General features: G+C 42.5%; 1 protein-coding gene across 1 annotated transcript; it reads right to left on the reverse strand.

Annotated features, from left to right (window-relative positions):
• Window positions 1-382: 382 nt before the first annotated feature.
• On the reverse strand, window positions 383-15,799 carry DDAH1 (dimethylarginine dimethylaminohydrolase 1). The gene is made up of 5 exons (XM_009078982.1): window positions 15,704-15,799; window positions 14,462-14,535; window positions 13,781-13,900; window positions 1,381-1,524; window positions 383-943 (listed from the first exon to the last, which is right to left on the reverse strand). The coding sequence occupies exons 1-5, from the start codon at window positions 15,792-15,794 to the stop codon at window positions 827-829; spliced, it is 546 nt and encodes a 181-aa protein (XP_009077230.1). The 5' UTR covers window positions 15,795-15,799; the 3' UTR covers window positions 383-826.
• Window positions 15,800-16,006: the final 207 nt, after the last annotated feature.

Here is a 16,006-nt window from a genome sequence, read left to right on the forward strand (position 1 = left end):
TTGTGGTCTGGAGGCTCCCTAGGATCTGGCCTTTTAAAAACTCCTCTTCCATTCTCACCACAGCGAGTCACGGCATTAGCAAGAAACTGGGACCTGAACTTGCAGGATGCGTCTTGTGTGGCTCTATTACTCTCTTTTTCTGTCATTCAAGTTTCCCAGGCAGACATTGCCCTTGAACACTCCCATCTGAGGAAGCTTTTCCCAAAGCTGGTACCTGATGTCTGAAACTGATTGCAGCCACAACTCAGCCCAGCAGCAGCAGCAACACGATATGGCCAAGGCAGTGAGCACAGCCCACTGCCCACTGCTCCAACTAGGTGTATGGAAAACTTCCCTACCACATGACATACCAGGTTCACAAACCCACTGAGTTCTCTTCAGTCCCCCAATACCTTGCACCACTGAAAGTAGAGGACTGAGGAAGGAAAAAAGATGCAGAGCAAGGAAGCAAGAGGAAAAAAAAGAGACAGAAGAGAATAGTGTAAAGACAACAGAGGTGCTTGAAATGTTGAGAATTGTCTGGGTTTCATAAAATTTTCACAAAGATATGTTAAATCACTAAAGCTAGGGGTTAGCCATTATAATTGTCTTCTGCTAGCCCATAGGACTAACATACTTCAGTACATGCCCCAAACAAACCCTACATCCACCTTAAATACCATCTGCAAGGACATAATAAAAAGTCACAACGCAAAAAATTTGTAAACAAGGGTTAGTAGCACAGTGGTACAGTAGATTGTCAATAAAAACAATAGAAGTGTGGATACAGATTTGTCTACCTTGTGTGTAACATTATTGCCAGTTACAAGGGAGAGACTCTGTAAACTCATAATTCTGAAGTTTTGTTAATAAGCACAGAGCAACAGGTGAGTGACCCATCTACTTTCTCCAGTTCTGTGTTGGCTATTGGGATCAGCATGTGGTCCTTCAGTTTTTCAAATACCTGTTTAGGAAAGAAAAGGTAACAGAAATCATTTCACTTGACACCTCTCTATTTTCCCTTTTCTCTAAGTGTTTACAAAATGAACAGGCCTGGATTTATCAGCAGGTGCTCTGCCATCTCATCATTTGTAATCAGCATGAACATTTACAGCATGCACGGCCCCCTGGCCATGAGATTCACACACACCATACTGCAGTGAGGGAAGCCGTTGCTACATCCAGCTCTGCAGATAAAGCACCAGAGGCATAAAAGACCAAGTCATTACACCAGTAGTGGGGATCAAAACAGAGCCCAGGCTTTCCACCTCTTGCCATCTGCTATTTCCGTGATGGGATACAACAGCCCATTCTGAAAAGCAGCTGATTTCAATTCCCACTGACCCCCCAGTGAGGCAGGGATGCTGGGGGTCTCCCAGGCACCCTCAGCCCAGCCCTCACCTTTGCACTCTCTGGGTACTCCTCTGGGGCTCGGTGCAGCAGGACGTGGCCTTTGCTGGGAATGTTTAAGTAGATGCAGTTTGCTGCGGCATCGTCGGGCACTGTCAGCTTGTCGTAGCGGTGGTCACTCATCTGCTGCATGGTCTGCCAGGAGACAAAAACCATAGCTATTCAGACCAAACACATTATCAGTCCCAAACAAATGAGAGAACAGAACCTTCAAAGATTAGCTAATTGCGATTGCAAATTCAGTCAAGGGCCATTTCGCTATGCAGCAAGTAAGGGTATCTTTTTCCATCTCTGCCCTTCAAGGAAGAATCTACTAACCCTAACTGAAACGAGCAGTATAAAACCTTTGTAAATGGTGCCTGCAAGCAGCAGGATTAAGCATCCTCCATGGAGTCTTTCCTCAAGGAATGTGCATTGAGTATGCAAAACTCCTGTTCACATTGACGGAGACTATAGGTGCTCAGCACCTTCAAAAAAAGCAACCATCATTCAATATTTATAAAATGAGCGTGAACTAACACAAACAGGACAGGAACAGTTCCCATCTTGGATATCAGCCCAATCTTAATTCTTTTCAAGGATCTCCTTTCTGCTTTCCAAGCAGTTACTCTTTCACTAGCCACCTGTGCTGGGGAGCAAGCAGGCACGTCTGCGCTAATCCTTATTCCCAAGGGGACAACACAATAACGTCCTCAGAACTGCAGAGCTGGTGGGTTTCAGAGGTTTGGTTTATAAATAGAGGGCTCATGCACAAATGTGGATCCTGGCTGGAATTTCAGAGAAAGAGGCTCTCAGCACATGAGAAGCATGTGACCCCATGTTTTGGATCAAGCTCAACTTTTTAATAAGGATGGAAAAGCCTGAAGACAAGATGCCTGACTCCCCATTGCACCGTTCCAGCTTTACATCAGCTTCACCCTGACAGAGACTGGAAATACCACAGAATTGAACACAGCTCAAAGTCCAAAACTTTGGTCTGACTGAAAGCCTAAGCAAATGCAAGTGTTTCAGTTTCTCTCCCGGTCCTGCTATGCTCCCACATACATGGCAAAGATGCTAACAGACAGAAAAGGCTTTTCTTCCAGGTTTGTTTTTTTTTTTATATTGACACTAATATTCTCTTTAAAAATAGAAGGTCTTTTGTTATCAAAATTTTGCAACTAAATTCCCTTCTCAGGGAAAGATTTACATCACATAGCAAAAAGCAGACTTCAATTTTAGGCACAGTTAAGTTTATAATTAAATTATTTGCAAGGTCCTTCATCTGTACTACTTCTCATTCATTAGAAAAACACTACATTTAACATAGAACATACTAGGAAGCAACAAAGCAACTCACTCTTGCACACACCTACAGTAAGTAACTCCTTTATAGGTCTGGATACATTTTTCATGGTGTAGTCTGAGTCATCCATATCCCGCAGAGAACATGAAACTCACAATGAGGAATGCCATGCATTCTTCAGGAAGTGCTATCACATTGTCATTTCTTGTTCCTTCTCAAGTTATGAAACTCTCCCAAGTTCCCAAGGACACATTTACCTCCATAAAAGGTTAATGTGTTTTTCTGGGAAAAAGTCCTCACACCTTTACTTTACCGGATGTCTTTTGATTACTGTGGTTACCACAGTTGATTTTCTTTTTATAATTTTGTTTCTCTTATGTTGCCAAGATGTATTTTATTTTGTGTTCCTTGACGTTGCAGACATATAGCAGCTGGTGACATGCCTGGACTCAGTGGGCTCTTCTCCCTAGTAACCAGAGCCAGTAGATTCAGCCTTTATCTGCAGTTTTTCTTTTCTTCCCTACATAACATTTTTAAGTCTTAATTAAGGAAACATTTATTAAATACACATTAAAATACAGGTACTGGTAGAGGAAAAGCCACCAGGTCTGGATTTCAGTTGGCTCCCTAAAGTTGTGCTTTCTCCAGTCCTTGTTGGAAACAGAACCCTGACATTGTAGTTTTTCTGTAGGAAGAGCTCATTCATCAGAAATATATTGTGAATCACTGTGAAACATTTCCATATGAAATTATGAAAGAATTCTTAAGCAGAAGTGTAAAGACAATGTCTCCCATCCATTTGCTTCTGCAAAATGCTGAAATGATAACAGCAGCAGCACATAGAAATGAAGGACCAGTGACAGGGCACTAGTGTGCCTCAGGGACCAGCTTGGGGCAGCCTGAGAGATCATGGCAAGAGCATGGTATAAGGATTGTTTTCAATATTAAAAAGCACAAAAATGGTGGCTGAATTAATTCAGAAACAAGCTAGAAAAATGAGTGGGAAAGCGAGGTGAAACAGCATGGGAGTTCGAGTACTCAGATGTGACAGTGGGACTGGGATCTCAGCTAGCTCGAACACCACTGCAAGAAAGCTTTTACTAGCAACTGGAGGTTTGACAATACAAGATTACTCTCTTCCTTGGATCTTAACATAAGAAGGAAATAATATTTGCAGCCTTTCATCACTGTTACAATTATGCCTGCATGTTGGAGTAAAATTCCAAACCCCACTTACTTGAGAGAGCACCCAGGCAGTAACACCCCCAACCCATCCCATAGGAAGGCTCTGGATGCAGCAGAAATGCACCAACACGAAGCAATCAGGGTACTTCATAGGCCCAGGGGGGTTTCCACATTTGTGTTATGTAAAGTCATTAAGTACATGTGCCTGGGCAGACAGACTCCAGGGCAGAGAAAAAGATATAAAAGCAAGGTCCTTTGATTGTATTTTCTATCAGATGCACCCCAAAATATGTATTTTGAAAATGAGAGGTTTACAAAGACTATAGTGCTCACATAATGCATTTGTGGAGGGCTGGCTTTCTGCCCACAAACATTGTACAACCAGTCATGTTAAGAGCCAGGCATTTCCCACATGCCTAGTTTTTCTGGGAATTTTCTTCAGCCTAAAGAGGGTAATTTTCATTGCACATTCTCTCAGCCCTTAGTCATGCTTTCCTTATGCTGAAGTCATTCACATAGCCTAAAATGCCTTTTCTATAGTTTTTTTTTTACAGTGTGTCCTCAGACAACTGAGGTAATGGATAAGCTAAATAATCCTAACTATGAAGCAGCATTATGCATGAAGGAAAAATGCGTGTGCGTTTAGGGCCTATTATCACTGACAGAGCTGAGATGACCACATGCACTTTTAAAGCAGGCCAAGCCTAGCTATAAATTTTCCCAGGAAGGCCCCAGTTTGAGCCCTGCTGCCTACTCACTCTGGGACCTACTCACTCCAGATTGCTGTGGGACAGAGAGTGACCAAACCCACCACAGCTGCAATGTGCATTTGTATCTCCAGCACCCCCCACACAAAACCAAACGTACACTGAGTGTTCCTCTCGCTAACAGGGCACTGAACACTGCACTTAAAAATGCTTCTGATATGCTGATAGAGAAGCAGAAGCCTAGATTTTCAGGGTTTTATTTTTGTATGATTAGCCACTGGCCCCCGATATTGATAAGAAAAATCAAATCTAAACTAAAGTTAAATGCATGTAACCTTAAACCCACACGTCTTTTCCTTCTTTCCAGGCATATTAAAGTTTGGCCTGTTTTACACTGATTTGGCCTGGGGTCTAAGAGACTGAAAGTTGTGAAGAAAAGATTTTGCCTACAGTGACAAAAATGAAGTATTTTTGTGGTGCAGGGCAATTAAAATCGATGAGACAAGTACCTCAGCCATAGGCAGCCACATGCCCCTAGGCTGGCTGGGAGTTTGGAAGGACAACATGATTCTCTGCTGCTTGCCTGGCAACAACACCAGGCCTATGCCCTTACTTACTTCAGGCAAAAGATGAGGACAGGCACCTGGCAAGCACAATGCCATCTGGAGGGAGGACTGAGAAAGGCACTGCTACCTGGAAAATACTGCTGATTACCAAATCCACTCTTTTTTGAAAATTCTTGCAGAACTTGGAAGAGCTTTTTTCTTAGTGCTGTGTGGTGGTGGGTCTCCAGTCCCACATGAGAGGTGATGATACCCACTTTTGGATCCCAAGATAGTGACTTAAGGTGACCGAAATTTAGTACATGGTTCCCAGGAACTTCAACTCATCAGATGTCATACAGAGTGATAACAGCAACAGCACTGTCCCAGGAGTCTGCCCAGTTTGTTTTTGAACCTGTACCAAGGTAGCTTCAGAGTTCAGACACACACAATGTGAGCAAACATCTCCTTTCCTTTCTTTTCTTGAACTTGTCCCTTACCTTTACAGCTTCCCTGGTTCTTGCACTGGAAGAGACAGTGAATACATGATCTTTGATCATTCTTGATTTTTTAGCACTCATGATCCCATCTTAGTTGTCTTTTTTTTCAGGTTATACTCATAGCTTGTTTAGTTTGTTTCCTTAGGCAAGCTGTCCAGGTATCCATTGGTTCTTATTGCACTTTTCTGACTGTTTCAGGTTCTACTTTACCTTTTTTTTTGGAATGATGGGATTGTGCATGCAAAGAGCACACAACAGCCAACATGTAGATGCATCACAGCTTGAATCAGTGGCATAAAAATGTTCTCCATTTGGTTTTCAGCTGAGATGGAAATTTCAACAAGCCCAGGATCTCATTTCTGTGGTAATGATCAGATCACATGATTTCGTATGTGATGTTCACAGTGTCATTCTCCCTGTCCCTACTCCACATTGCTTTACACTTATCTACACTGAAGTTCATTCTCTGTTTTATTGCCCTGTCTCTGTCTGTTAAGTTCCTTCCTCATCTCTTCATATTTGGAGAAACAATTGGCACTAGAGTGAGAAAGCAGCAGTCTTTGGGGTCAATGCAAGAAAGTGCAAGAGAGAGTGGGGTTGGTAAGCTAAACCATGGTGCTATGTGCCTGGGGGCAGCGACTCAGCCTGCTGCACAAACCACGCTACTCAGCAGCTTCTCAGTTTCCTTGGAAAGCAGCAGTGCCAACAGTGACCATGAACACTTGGCCAGGCTGACCAGAGGGAACAAAAGAGTGGAGCTGGAAAAGCCAGCAATCTTGCCAGAATGTCAAGATCTATCAGGAGTGTCACCCGTGACGTGCAGGCAGGCAGGAGAGACAGCAGCATGGTAGACTCAGTAGGAAGGGACAAGACAGCCACTTTGAGCAATATGAACCAATGTAGAATGATATAAGCCTTCTTCTCAGGTAACTAAAAGTCAGATAGAGATATAGGATAGGACTGCATAGACCTATAAATGCAAACTGCATTCAAGATCTATTTGAGAACAGCAGTGCCCCAGTCTGCCATGGTCAGTACGCCAGATTTCTTAGCCCATACACAGCCAGAGAGTTACTTTAATTTCCACTTACCACCCACACTCTCAGCAGCTGGACTTTGGGCTTTTCCTCCCTGCTGCACCCTCTCAGTCATGTTTTCCAGAAGGCAGAGTTCTTTAAAGCAACCTCTCCCACCCTGCTCCTCGACTTTTCCTGGCACAGGACACCTTTTGCATCACCACAGATGTGGTGGGTACCATGTGCTGTTCGTGTGCACACCTGTGCTGCTCTGCCCCTCTGAACCACCGTGTGTCACACCTGTGCTGTCACCTGCCTGCCAGCTCTGCCCAAGGACCACTGCAAAGGGAAACCATGACTGAGAAGGGGAAAAGGAAATGGATTACACATGCTGTTCCTTTCAGTCAAGAAGGTGAGAGGACGGACATCCGGTCTTTTGGAACAGGAACCCAGGGAGAGAATAGTCAAAGAAGGAAAAAAAAAAAGAAGCAAAGAATTAGAAACATGAGTCCCCATTCACACCAGTCAAATGACATCTTCCCTGTCAGCCTCTGACCCAGCTCCTGGGGCTGACAGCATTACTGGTGAGGACACATATGCATTGAAAGGGACACTTTCCTCATCCTTTAAAAAACACAAGCAAAACAGACTAATACAATAATCTCTAGTCTATAAATATACAGTTTTGAGTCTGTATCTTCCAAAAGACTAGGTTCTTCTGCACATATGCAAACAGGACACCACTGATACTCCGTTAAGTGCAGTGTCTATTACAATATCTAAATTTAAATAGAAGAAAACACAACTAGTTGCCTTTTTAAAGTAGGAGGTCATCTGGCACTCACTGAAGACCCACATCCTCTGAGATGCTGTATATCCCTAATTCATAAAGTAATGAAGAATCAGAAAGAGCTAAAGGAAAGTGCACAGAATTTTATAAATTGAGTAATTTTTCTATCTATAAGGCTGAAAGAAGCAAAGTATCTTTTTTTAGTATTTAGCTTTAAGGAGGAAGTTGTCAATGGTGCTCTGTATTTCACTAATCTTTCCTTGTTGCTGCATTACAGAAAACTCAGCATTTGCCTGCACTTTCTGCGAATTCCCTACCTGATGTCATCTTCTTTGGGTTATTAATATTAGTAATCATTTCCACAGCAACCCATTGTGATAGCATAAATAGAGGATTATGACTTCATGTGGGGAATAAGCAGAGGCACACAAGATGAATTCTTAAGGAAGTAGAGATAATGTTTTCATGCAAACTTGTGCACTACTAGAAAAGACAGACACTACACAGACAATAGAATGAACAGATTTAGCCTTTTTATGCTGTACCACAGTACCGGCTGCTTTCTAAGAACACCAGAGAGATGAAGTTTTCCCTGAGGTGCCTGTTCTGTGAGGCACTTCTGTGGCAGAGCTGGGAACCCCTCTGCTTTATGCAGGCATGATAAACCCTCCTCTCACGCAAGGAAACAGTACTCAGCTCTTTAAAGCTGGCTCATTGCAGACACTTCAGTTACACAAGACAGAGTAAGAACAAAAGGCATTTAATCAAAGGAATGGGGGCAACTGCCAATGCTAGAACAACTCCTTGCACCCAAGTCTTTAAAGGCTCTGATCATAGCTTTGCATGCAGACCAAGGACCTAGTTGCCCAAAAGAGACTCCTTTTTATTTTATCCTTAAGATGTGGTTTTGATAAGCCTCCCTTGACCCCTGTCAAAACAGCTGCATTTGCAATAGCATCCTTCAGGGAATAATTTAGGGAATGAATGAGCAGCTCCACTCCCAACAGAAGATATTGACTGAATGAGAGTCAAGAACAAGGCCAGGCAATCATGTCCAACCTTCTACTGAAAGGAAAAAAGAACGGTGTTTGCTGAAGTCATGGCATTGCACTACTGCACATATTTTGATACACTCTAGACCCTAATGAAATCCCACTGAGCAATGAGGCTGGAGCCTGGGATGCCCAGAAGTGCCCATGTCACCAGCACTCTGGATCCTGCTGGGACAGGTCTGTGAACAGACACGAGAGGTTACAAGCTCAGCTGCATTACCTGCTCTGCCTTGTACCCTGACTGGCAATGCTGCTCAGTCCAGACATCTGCCATGGCCATGCTACCTCTGCAATTAGCATCCATTCCTCTCAAACAACCAATTGAAATCCCAGATGTTTCACATGCAACTCCATTATTCCAGATCTCTGTGGGAATACATCAGACACAGCTGACCACAGGGATTAAGCTCAGGCCATATGGTGGGATGACTGCCCTCCATGTTGCAGCCTTTATCCCTAGCCACCATGCCAGGGTTCCTACCTTCCTTCCAAGTCTTCTGCTTCCCTTCTGAGATCCACCAGCAATCACCAGGCATCCAGCAGCACCCCAGCTCAGTGGGTTCACACCAAGGCTTTCTCTACCAGTCTCGTGGGGAGACCCTGGGGCTAGTCCTTTAGATAATGTCCTACATGAGAGCCTACCCAAAGGACAAACTCATTTCTCAACAGGCAAAAAAGCAACTTCATTAGAAGGCACTTGCTACAAATACAATCCATACTGCTTGCAAGGGAATAGTTGAGCTTGTCAAAGCTAGGCACAGCACATGTATCTCTCAGGTCCTTTAGGATTGCTATTGAGTTATCCAAAGGGTGACAGAGAATGGTTTGAACAAGGACTATGTCCTCAGTCATCCAGTGCTGTCCAAGTCTTCACTCATCACAAAGTGGAGGGAGGTTGTGCTCTATACCAACCAGTACAAACAGCCAAAGGGCAGAAATGTGGCTTTCCTGTATTTAGTATAGAGCATGACAGTTCCGAAAGGAGTGTGCAACAGAGGCCATGTCATGGTTCCCATTGTCACCTTGCCTAGATTTTGTCTTTGCTGCTGGAACCTGAACTGGATTACATCCTAGCCTAGTTCCTGCTCTTCTGCTGTCCCGAGCAAGACCCTGGGGCTGTGTCCCTCACTGTGGAAAAAGTAGTGCAGAGCATTCACCTGCTGCGCTGCCCCATCACTTCCGAGAAGAAACTTTGGCAAATCTGTCCTCATTCATGCTCCCAGTAAAGGTCAGCAGCTCCAAGAGTGCAGGATCAGAGCCCAAAGGAAACATTTGGAGGAAATCCTGGCCTCACTGAGGGAACAGAAAAATAATCCCAGGCTTTATCGTCTCAACAGCCATGGCCAATGTTCAACTGTGGAATTACATATACGGAATTATAAACAGGTTTAACTACAAGAAGGAATTAAATGTATCCTGAAAACAGCAGAGGGATGTTAAAGTTTCAGATGTAACAGTCACTACAGGCCCCAGTACTTTCTGCACTTCATTTGTCTCTTTCTTTCACCCTGTTTCCTTAAGCGCCACTTTTCAGCTGCAGTCCAAATAAATATTCTATACTTGCCAGAGCCTGAAGAGGATTTCATGGTTAAAATGTCACTTCTGATTTTTAATCTGCTTCTAGCATGTGGTCTATAATCCTAAACCCTATACACTCATTTCCTAGCTCACTTGCAGCACTTTACATTACACATACTGCACTAAACTCACAATCAATTGCACTCTGCCATATGTGAGCACCAGATGCAATTTCTTTTTCTATTTTTAAAGTATTGTAAGGATACACAAGTTGCACCAGTAAGAACAATCAAGAAAAATTTCTCTTTCAAACAAAATTGTTAGCAGGAAGATAAATCCTATTTTAAATATAAAATGTTAGGATAGCATGACATAACATTTCACTTGTTGCCTAAGAAGACATGTGAAAACAACTCAACTACCAGAGAAGGTTAAAGACAGCTTAATCATCTTGTTTGTAGGGTTGCATTTCCAGACATGAAAAAGGAAACATGAAGGAGGGGTTTAAAAAAACAAGCTGTCACAACAAAGGAGTGGCACGCTGGGCTGTGCCAGGCAACAGACTCGGTAGAAGCTCAGGGGACTGTAGTGCCACACAGTAATGAGAGGAACAGCTGACAGCACTGCTACAGCTCACTCCATCTGGGGAAATCTGGGGAGCAGATTTTAATTCTGAGTGTCAGGACCTCTTGCATTTTCATTTCCACAATAAGCTGATTACCAGCTGGAATTTTTTTCTTTGGAGGCAAGTGAACAAATACAAATATATTATCAAAAAGCAAGAATCCAAGCATTAGGGGAAGCTGGTGATAAGCATCACTTCCGAGATGGACAACTTACACATTTGTTTGCCAATAATTTACCTGAAGAGACTTAGATTCCTGGAAGAAAGCTAGAGATTCCCCAGGATGAGAGTGCCGTTGGATCCAACACACTGAAACACACTCTGTGTAGCTCCATACATTGCTCTGACTGGGACATGGCTGTCAGCTCTCTAGGAGTGTGAGAACGGCATGTGGTATGGGACAAAACTGCTGCTCCAGGCCAGAGTCCCTAACTTCAGCTGGCAGGGTGTGAGCAAACATGACCCTCACACACATTTAAATGTGCTGCTAAATGCCCAATGCAGAAAAATACAAGGAAAACTGACAGAGTTGATTTATTTTTAAAAAGATATTCACCAGCAATCAAAGACTGCTAGATTATCTTGATAATTACCACCTTCCTTTAAAACGGTATCTGCTTTTTACTGTACCTTGATTAATGGTGTTATTTACTTGATCATTAGTTACCAGCAACATTTAATCAGCTTATCAAAAAAATATTTTTGGTTACAATAGCTAAATTGATGCACTGCAACACGATTAGCCGAGCTACGCAAAAGGCTTTAATCAAACTGATGAGCTCTCAGATCAGTCCTGGCTCAAGTTCAAATTGCAGCTCTGAGTAACCAGTATTGTACTTGAATTTTGCTCATGTTTATAAACACTCTATACAAGTGTGGGCTGCCTGGATATCTGCAAACTTCATCAGGCTGCTGCTCACAATGCATTTTGAGTTTGAGCCTAAATATTGGGGATAGTGTATCTTTCACAGGGAAAGATGCAGAGCACTTTCTATCCCAGACTAAATCAGTCTTACAGCACCAGGAACATCAGACCAAAATCGTTTAAGTTTCTCATGAGAGATGACATGGGTGGTAAGCTGAGAATGTGCTCCCAGAGCTTCATGTGGTGATTTCTAATACAAGAGTAACTTTGACAGCTTGTTCAAATGAACTGAATGAGCAAACTTCAAGCCACTCCAAACTATGTAGGAAGTGATGGGACCATCCTCTTGTTTAGGAGCTGCCCTAAACAGGTGTAGCAATCAGGCTGCTATCCTATCACCTTAATTGCTGCCAGGCTGCAAGCCAGCAAAGGCTACACCTTCTTGTCTCCACACTTCAACCCATGGCCAGTAAGGAAGACTCTGCGATCTGAAATTTGCCCATTTTATCATAGCTGCATACTGAGACATTTTAAATCTTGAATTGTCACAAGATAAAAAAGAAAAAAAGCCCCACCAAATCTCTGCTGAGCTCTGAGAGTAAAAATGATGCTGCTGGGAAATGAGAAGTCCTAGGATTATACCCATGAGGAAAATGTTTAAGATCTGAAAAGCAATGCGCACTCAAATATCACAGCATGGCAGTAAGGACAAGTCTCTCAGGCCTCCATCTTGCAAATATTTAAAGATATTTTAAAGTAATAAATATCACTGGTTTGCTAGAACCAAGGAGGTGTACAAGCAGTGTAGGTTCTGAAGCTCTCTGGAGACCAGGGATGTTGATTTCAGGAGTTACACACTATTTCTGTTGTAAATGTTCTGCCTGGCACAGATTTGGACCAGTGCCTTGAGTACTGACAGCAGTGCTGTTCTTAAAAATAATTCATGCTTTAGAACCAGGGCAAGAGATACAAGCTGGGTTGCATAAGTTGCATTTGAACTGAACAGATTTCAGAGAGCTTCCTCACTAGCACAGCAGAGTTCTCTCTACCACTCCTCATTTCTCATTAGAGACACACAGCTGGCTTCCTCCATGCATTAGAGATAATCTTGCATCAAGGAGTCTTCTGCAAAACTAAAGAGCAAAGCCTGCACTTAGGTTCTTATTTATTGGCAAAAGAATCAGTATAATCATAAGCTGAAAATTTAGGACTTACTGAGAAATAAACTTGGTTTAACCTTTCAGGCAAGTCCTGAAAAAAAGTCTCAGTTGCCTTTTGCTGTTTTGGTGTCCCAGACAAAGTTTCTGCTGCAAAGCATTGGTGCCTGCAGCTGTGGTACCTGCAGGAGCAGAGATGCTGATCCCTCCATAAGCTGTTTCCTTTAAGCATAATGAGATTCATGGCCTCAGGTGTCTCTGTGCCCACATCTCTGATAAAGTTTAACTTGGTAGATTTGCTCTAAATACACCCAGCAGGCCAGAAAGCCACTGAGCCCAGGTCAAACAACAGCAGCAATAAACATTTCCCATTGAGGATGATGGTGGTAGTACAGCATCGACCCACGACTGATTAGTTTTCCAAGTCTGCCAGCAAAGAGAGACTCAGACACACAAGCCTCAGGGTTTAAACTCACACGTCCCACTTTACAGGAAGATGTTCAGAGACCCAAACCAAGGGCCAGGCTGGGGTGAAACTACTCTCCCTTCTTCCTGTTGAAGCCATGCTGTTATGAGACCCTCATGGGACTACGGAGGAAAAAGTGTGACAAGGAAGGAACTTCACGTGGCAGACAGGTGGTGAAGAAGGAGGGACAGGGAGTCCTGGAACGTGGACCCTGCAGCTGGAGTTACTGATGTATGCAGAAAGGCTACACTGTGTACACAGGTCATCTCTGCAACAGGGCTCAGACCCCTCTCCTTCATGACAAAAATTTTACTTCCCAATCAGCAATTTTACAAGCCAAGTTTCCTCATGGCAACATCTGCAGTAAATACCTCCACAACTTTGATTATATCTCGTTCCTCCCTTCTATCACCAAATTATCACCTTGTTAGTCAAAGTTCTAAGTATTAATCTGCATAATTTATTTATTTCCTGAAGATAACTAAAGTTAAATTAAGATCACCATTCTCTTGCCTGATATAGACATTCTTTATGGTTTGCACATACAGGAGACCCTAACATGGACTAGTTTCCTCTTTCATTGATCTATATCTGTTTTAGAATTCCAGCATCCTTGAGCAGATATTAAAATAAAAAAACCCAAACCAGATCTGCTGCTTAGAAAACTTTCTTATGTGCTTTACCTTGAGGGCTTTCTGTGCAGCTTCACTTGATCCGATAGCAATCAAGTTTGGTCCAGCCATGCTGCAAAAGCTCTTCAGATGCAAAGCATCATAAACAGGGACTGTGGAGACAGCATAATCCTGTATGGGAGCAAAGAATGGTTGCTAGAAATATTTTTCAAGTGTCCTAGTTCCATAATTATATCGAGGCATTCCCTAATTAATTTTACTCTCTACAAATTAACAATCTCAGGGCACAGTGTCAACTGTTTAAGTATGACACAGTCCTCTAGACCAGCTTGTATTGTGTGGAGCACTGGAGTAAAACCCAGAACCTGTTTCAAGTATTGCTATTGCTGCAACTGTAAAGAAATGCATTAAAATGCTTAATTAAACAGTATGTATATAAAACCTCTCCAGGGACGAGCAATAAGAACACTTTGCTGATACATGAGAACATGAAAAATGTGATTGTTTATATGCTCCTAAATAATAACAGCCTCCCACTATCCAAGTTATTTTTATGCAGCAATCTCACATCTCAGATCCAACTTCAGCATCTGTCACTTTACAAGATGCTCAAACCTTTTTAGTAACTTATACCTTTGGGGTTTTTTTTAATAAAGTCCTAAATAAAGTACATGATTATTAGTTAAGTGAGTGACAGCTTATATTTCCTGTGACTCAAATGAATCTACAAACCTTAAATGTGTCAGCCAGAATTTCTGCACCTCGTTGATTTGTCCGCCTGGAAAGCCCCACGAAAAATTCTCTGCCTGGAATGAAAAAATTAAGAGCAAAACAATTACAGCTTTTTTTTTTTTTTTAGCCAGCCAAAAAAAGGTAAATCACCACATCAGCTCCTTCATCAGAACATAAGAACACAAACATTTTAAAAGCAGACCAGCTCTAGAGATGTTCTGAAGCAATCTTCCATGGACTTCCATTTTCTCTATTGCTTTCCTGAAGCTGCGTAGTAAAACTGAAAATTCAGCATAAAAGAATGCAACCTGCAGTTGCAAGCTGATAATCTAAAGCAATTAGTCTTTTTCCAGAAGACACATTTAACCAGAAGCATAAATAGCTTCCTCTTCTAAAGCTCTGCAATGGTCATTGAGTCGGGAAAGAGAACAGCTGGGCTGGATTAGTAAAGCACTGATTGACCATTTCCCTCTCCCTCTGAGATTTCCTCTGGGTCTCAAGGCAGATCAGCAGTCACCAGCATCCTCCAGCTCCAGAGGAAATCAGTGCTGGATCTGCACTGCCTTAGAAAGGCTGCCCTTCCTGGTCTGCCTCTTTTGAGACCCTTCTCTCCCCTCGGTGAGCTAAGGCAAGCAGCCTGTCTGTGTGATGCTGATCAAAACAAACAAGCTCATTCAGCGCGGGCAGGGAGCAGCCCTGCACACAGCCGATGTGAGAAAATGCCTAATGGGTTTAATGACATAAAAAACACAATATCTTCATCTTTGAAGTCAACCATGCATGTAAGTTGTCTAGCACATGACATCTGACAGGCAGCTCCACCACTTTCTCCATAAACTAAAAATGCATTTTTTGCATTTGATTCATTGAACTAGTGACAATTGTGTGCATCAAGCTTTTACAAGTGGTGAAAATGAATCTGGTGAACGTAGCTGTTGTAATAAGAATTACGAAACAACTACAGACAGCTGACTACTGAAAGCATTTTTCTTATTGGCACTTTGCATGATAAAATAAAAATCTGTATGCACAGTACTGCTCTGTTCTGTGTGTACTGCTACTCTATTTACCCATGCATTAGGCAGGACATCAAGGATTGCACTGACAACTCTCAGCTACCTTTGTGACATTTAGTAAACAATTGATTTAACAACCCACAGGAAAGACATTTTATTATGCAGATATCAGATAACATGGAGTCTAAGGCAGAACATGTAAACAGCAAATTCACTACCACTATACCTGTAAATAAGACGTCTCCACCATCCAAAGTTGCATTTTCATCTGTCATCTCAACTATATTAAGGTTGAGACTTTCTAGTACTCTCTTCATGGCTTCAACCTGTTTAAAAGAAAGTTACTTAGAATATACTGTCATTGAAAAATCGAAAAAACCTGCAAGAAATACATATAATTAGTAAGAATTAACATCCTTTAATGTACCTTTAGCAAGATGAATGGCAGGGTCCTTTGTGTCCCTGCCCACCACAGTTCCCCACCTCTTTCCAGAGGCCTCTGCGGTCTGGAGGGGATGGGGAGTCAAGT

Source organism: Acanthisitta chloris, unplaced genomic scaffold (assembly GCF_000695815.1).
Source record: "Acanthisitta chloris isolate BGI_N310 unplaced genomic scaffold, ASM69581v1 scaffold25217, whole genome shotgun sequence".
In the NCBI taxonomy this organism is placed as follows: Eukaryota; Metazoa; Chordata; class Aves; order Passeriformes; family Acanthisittidae; genus Acanthisitta; species Acanthisitta chloris.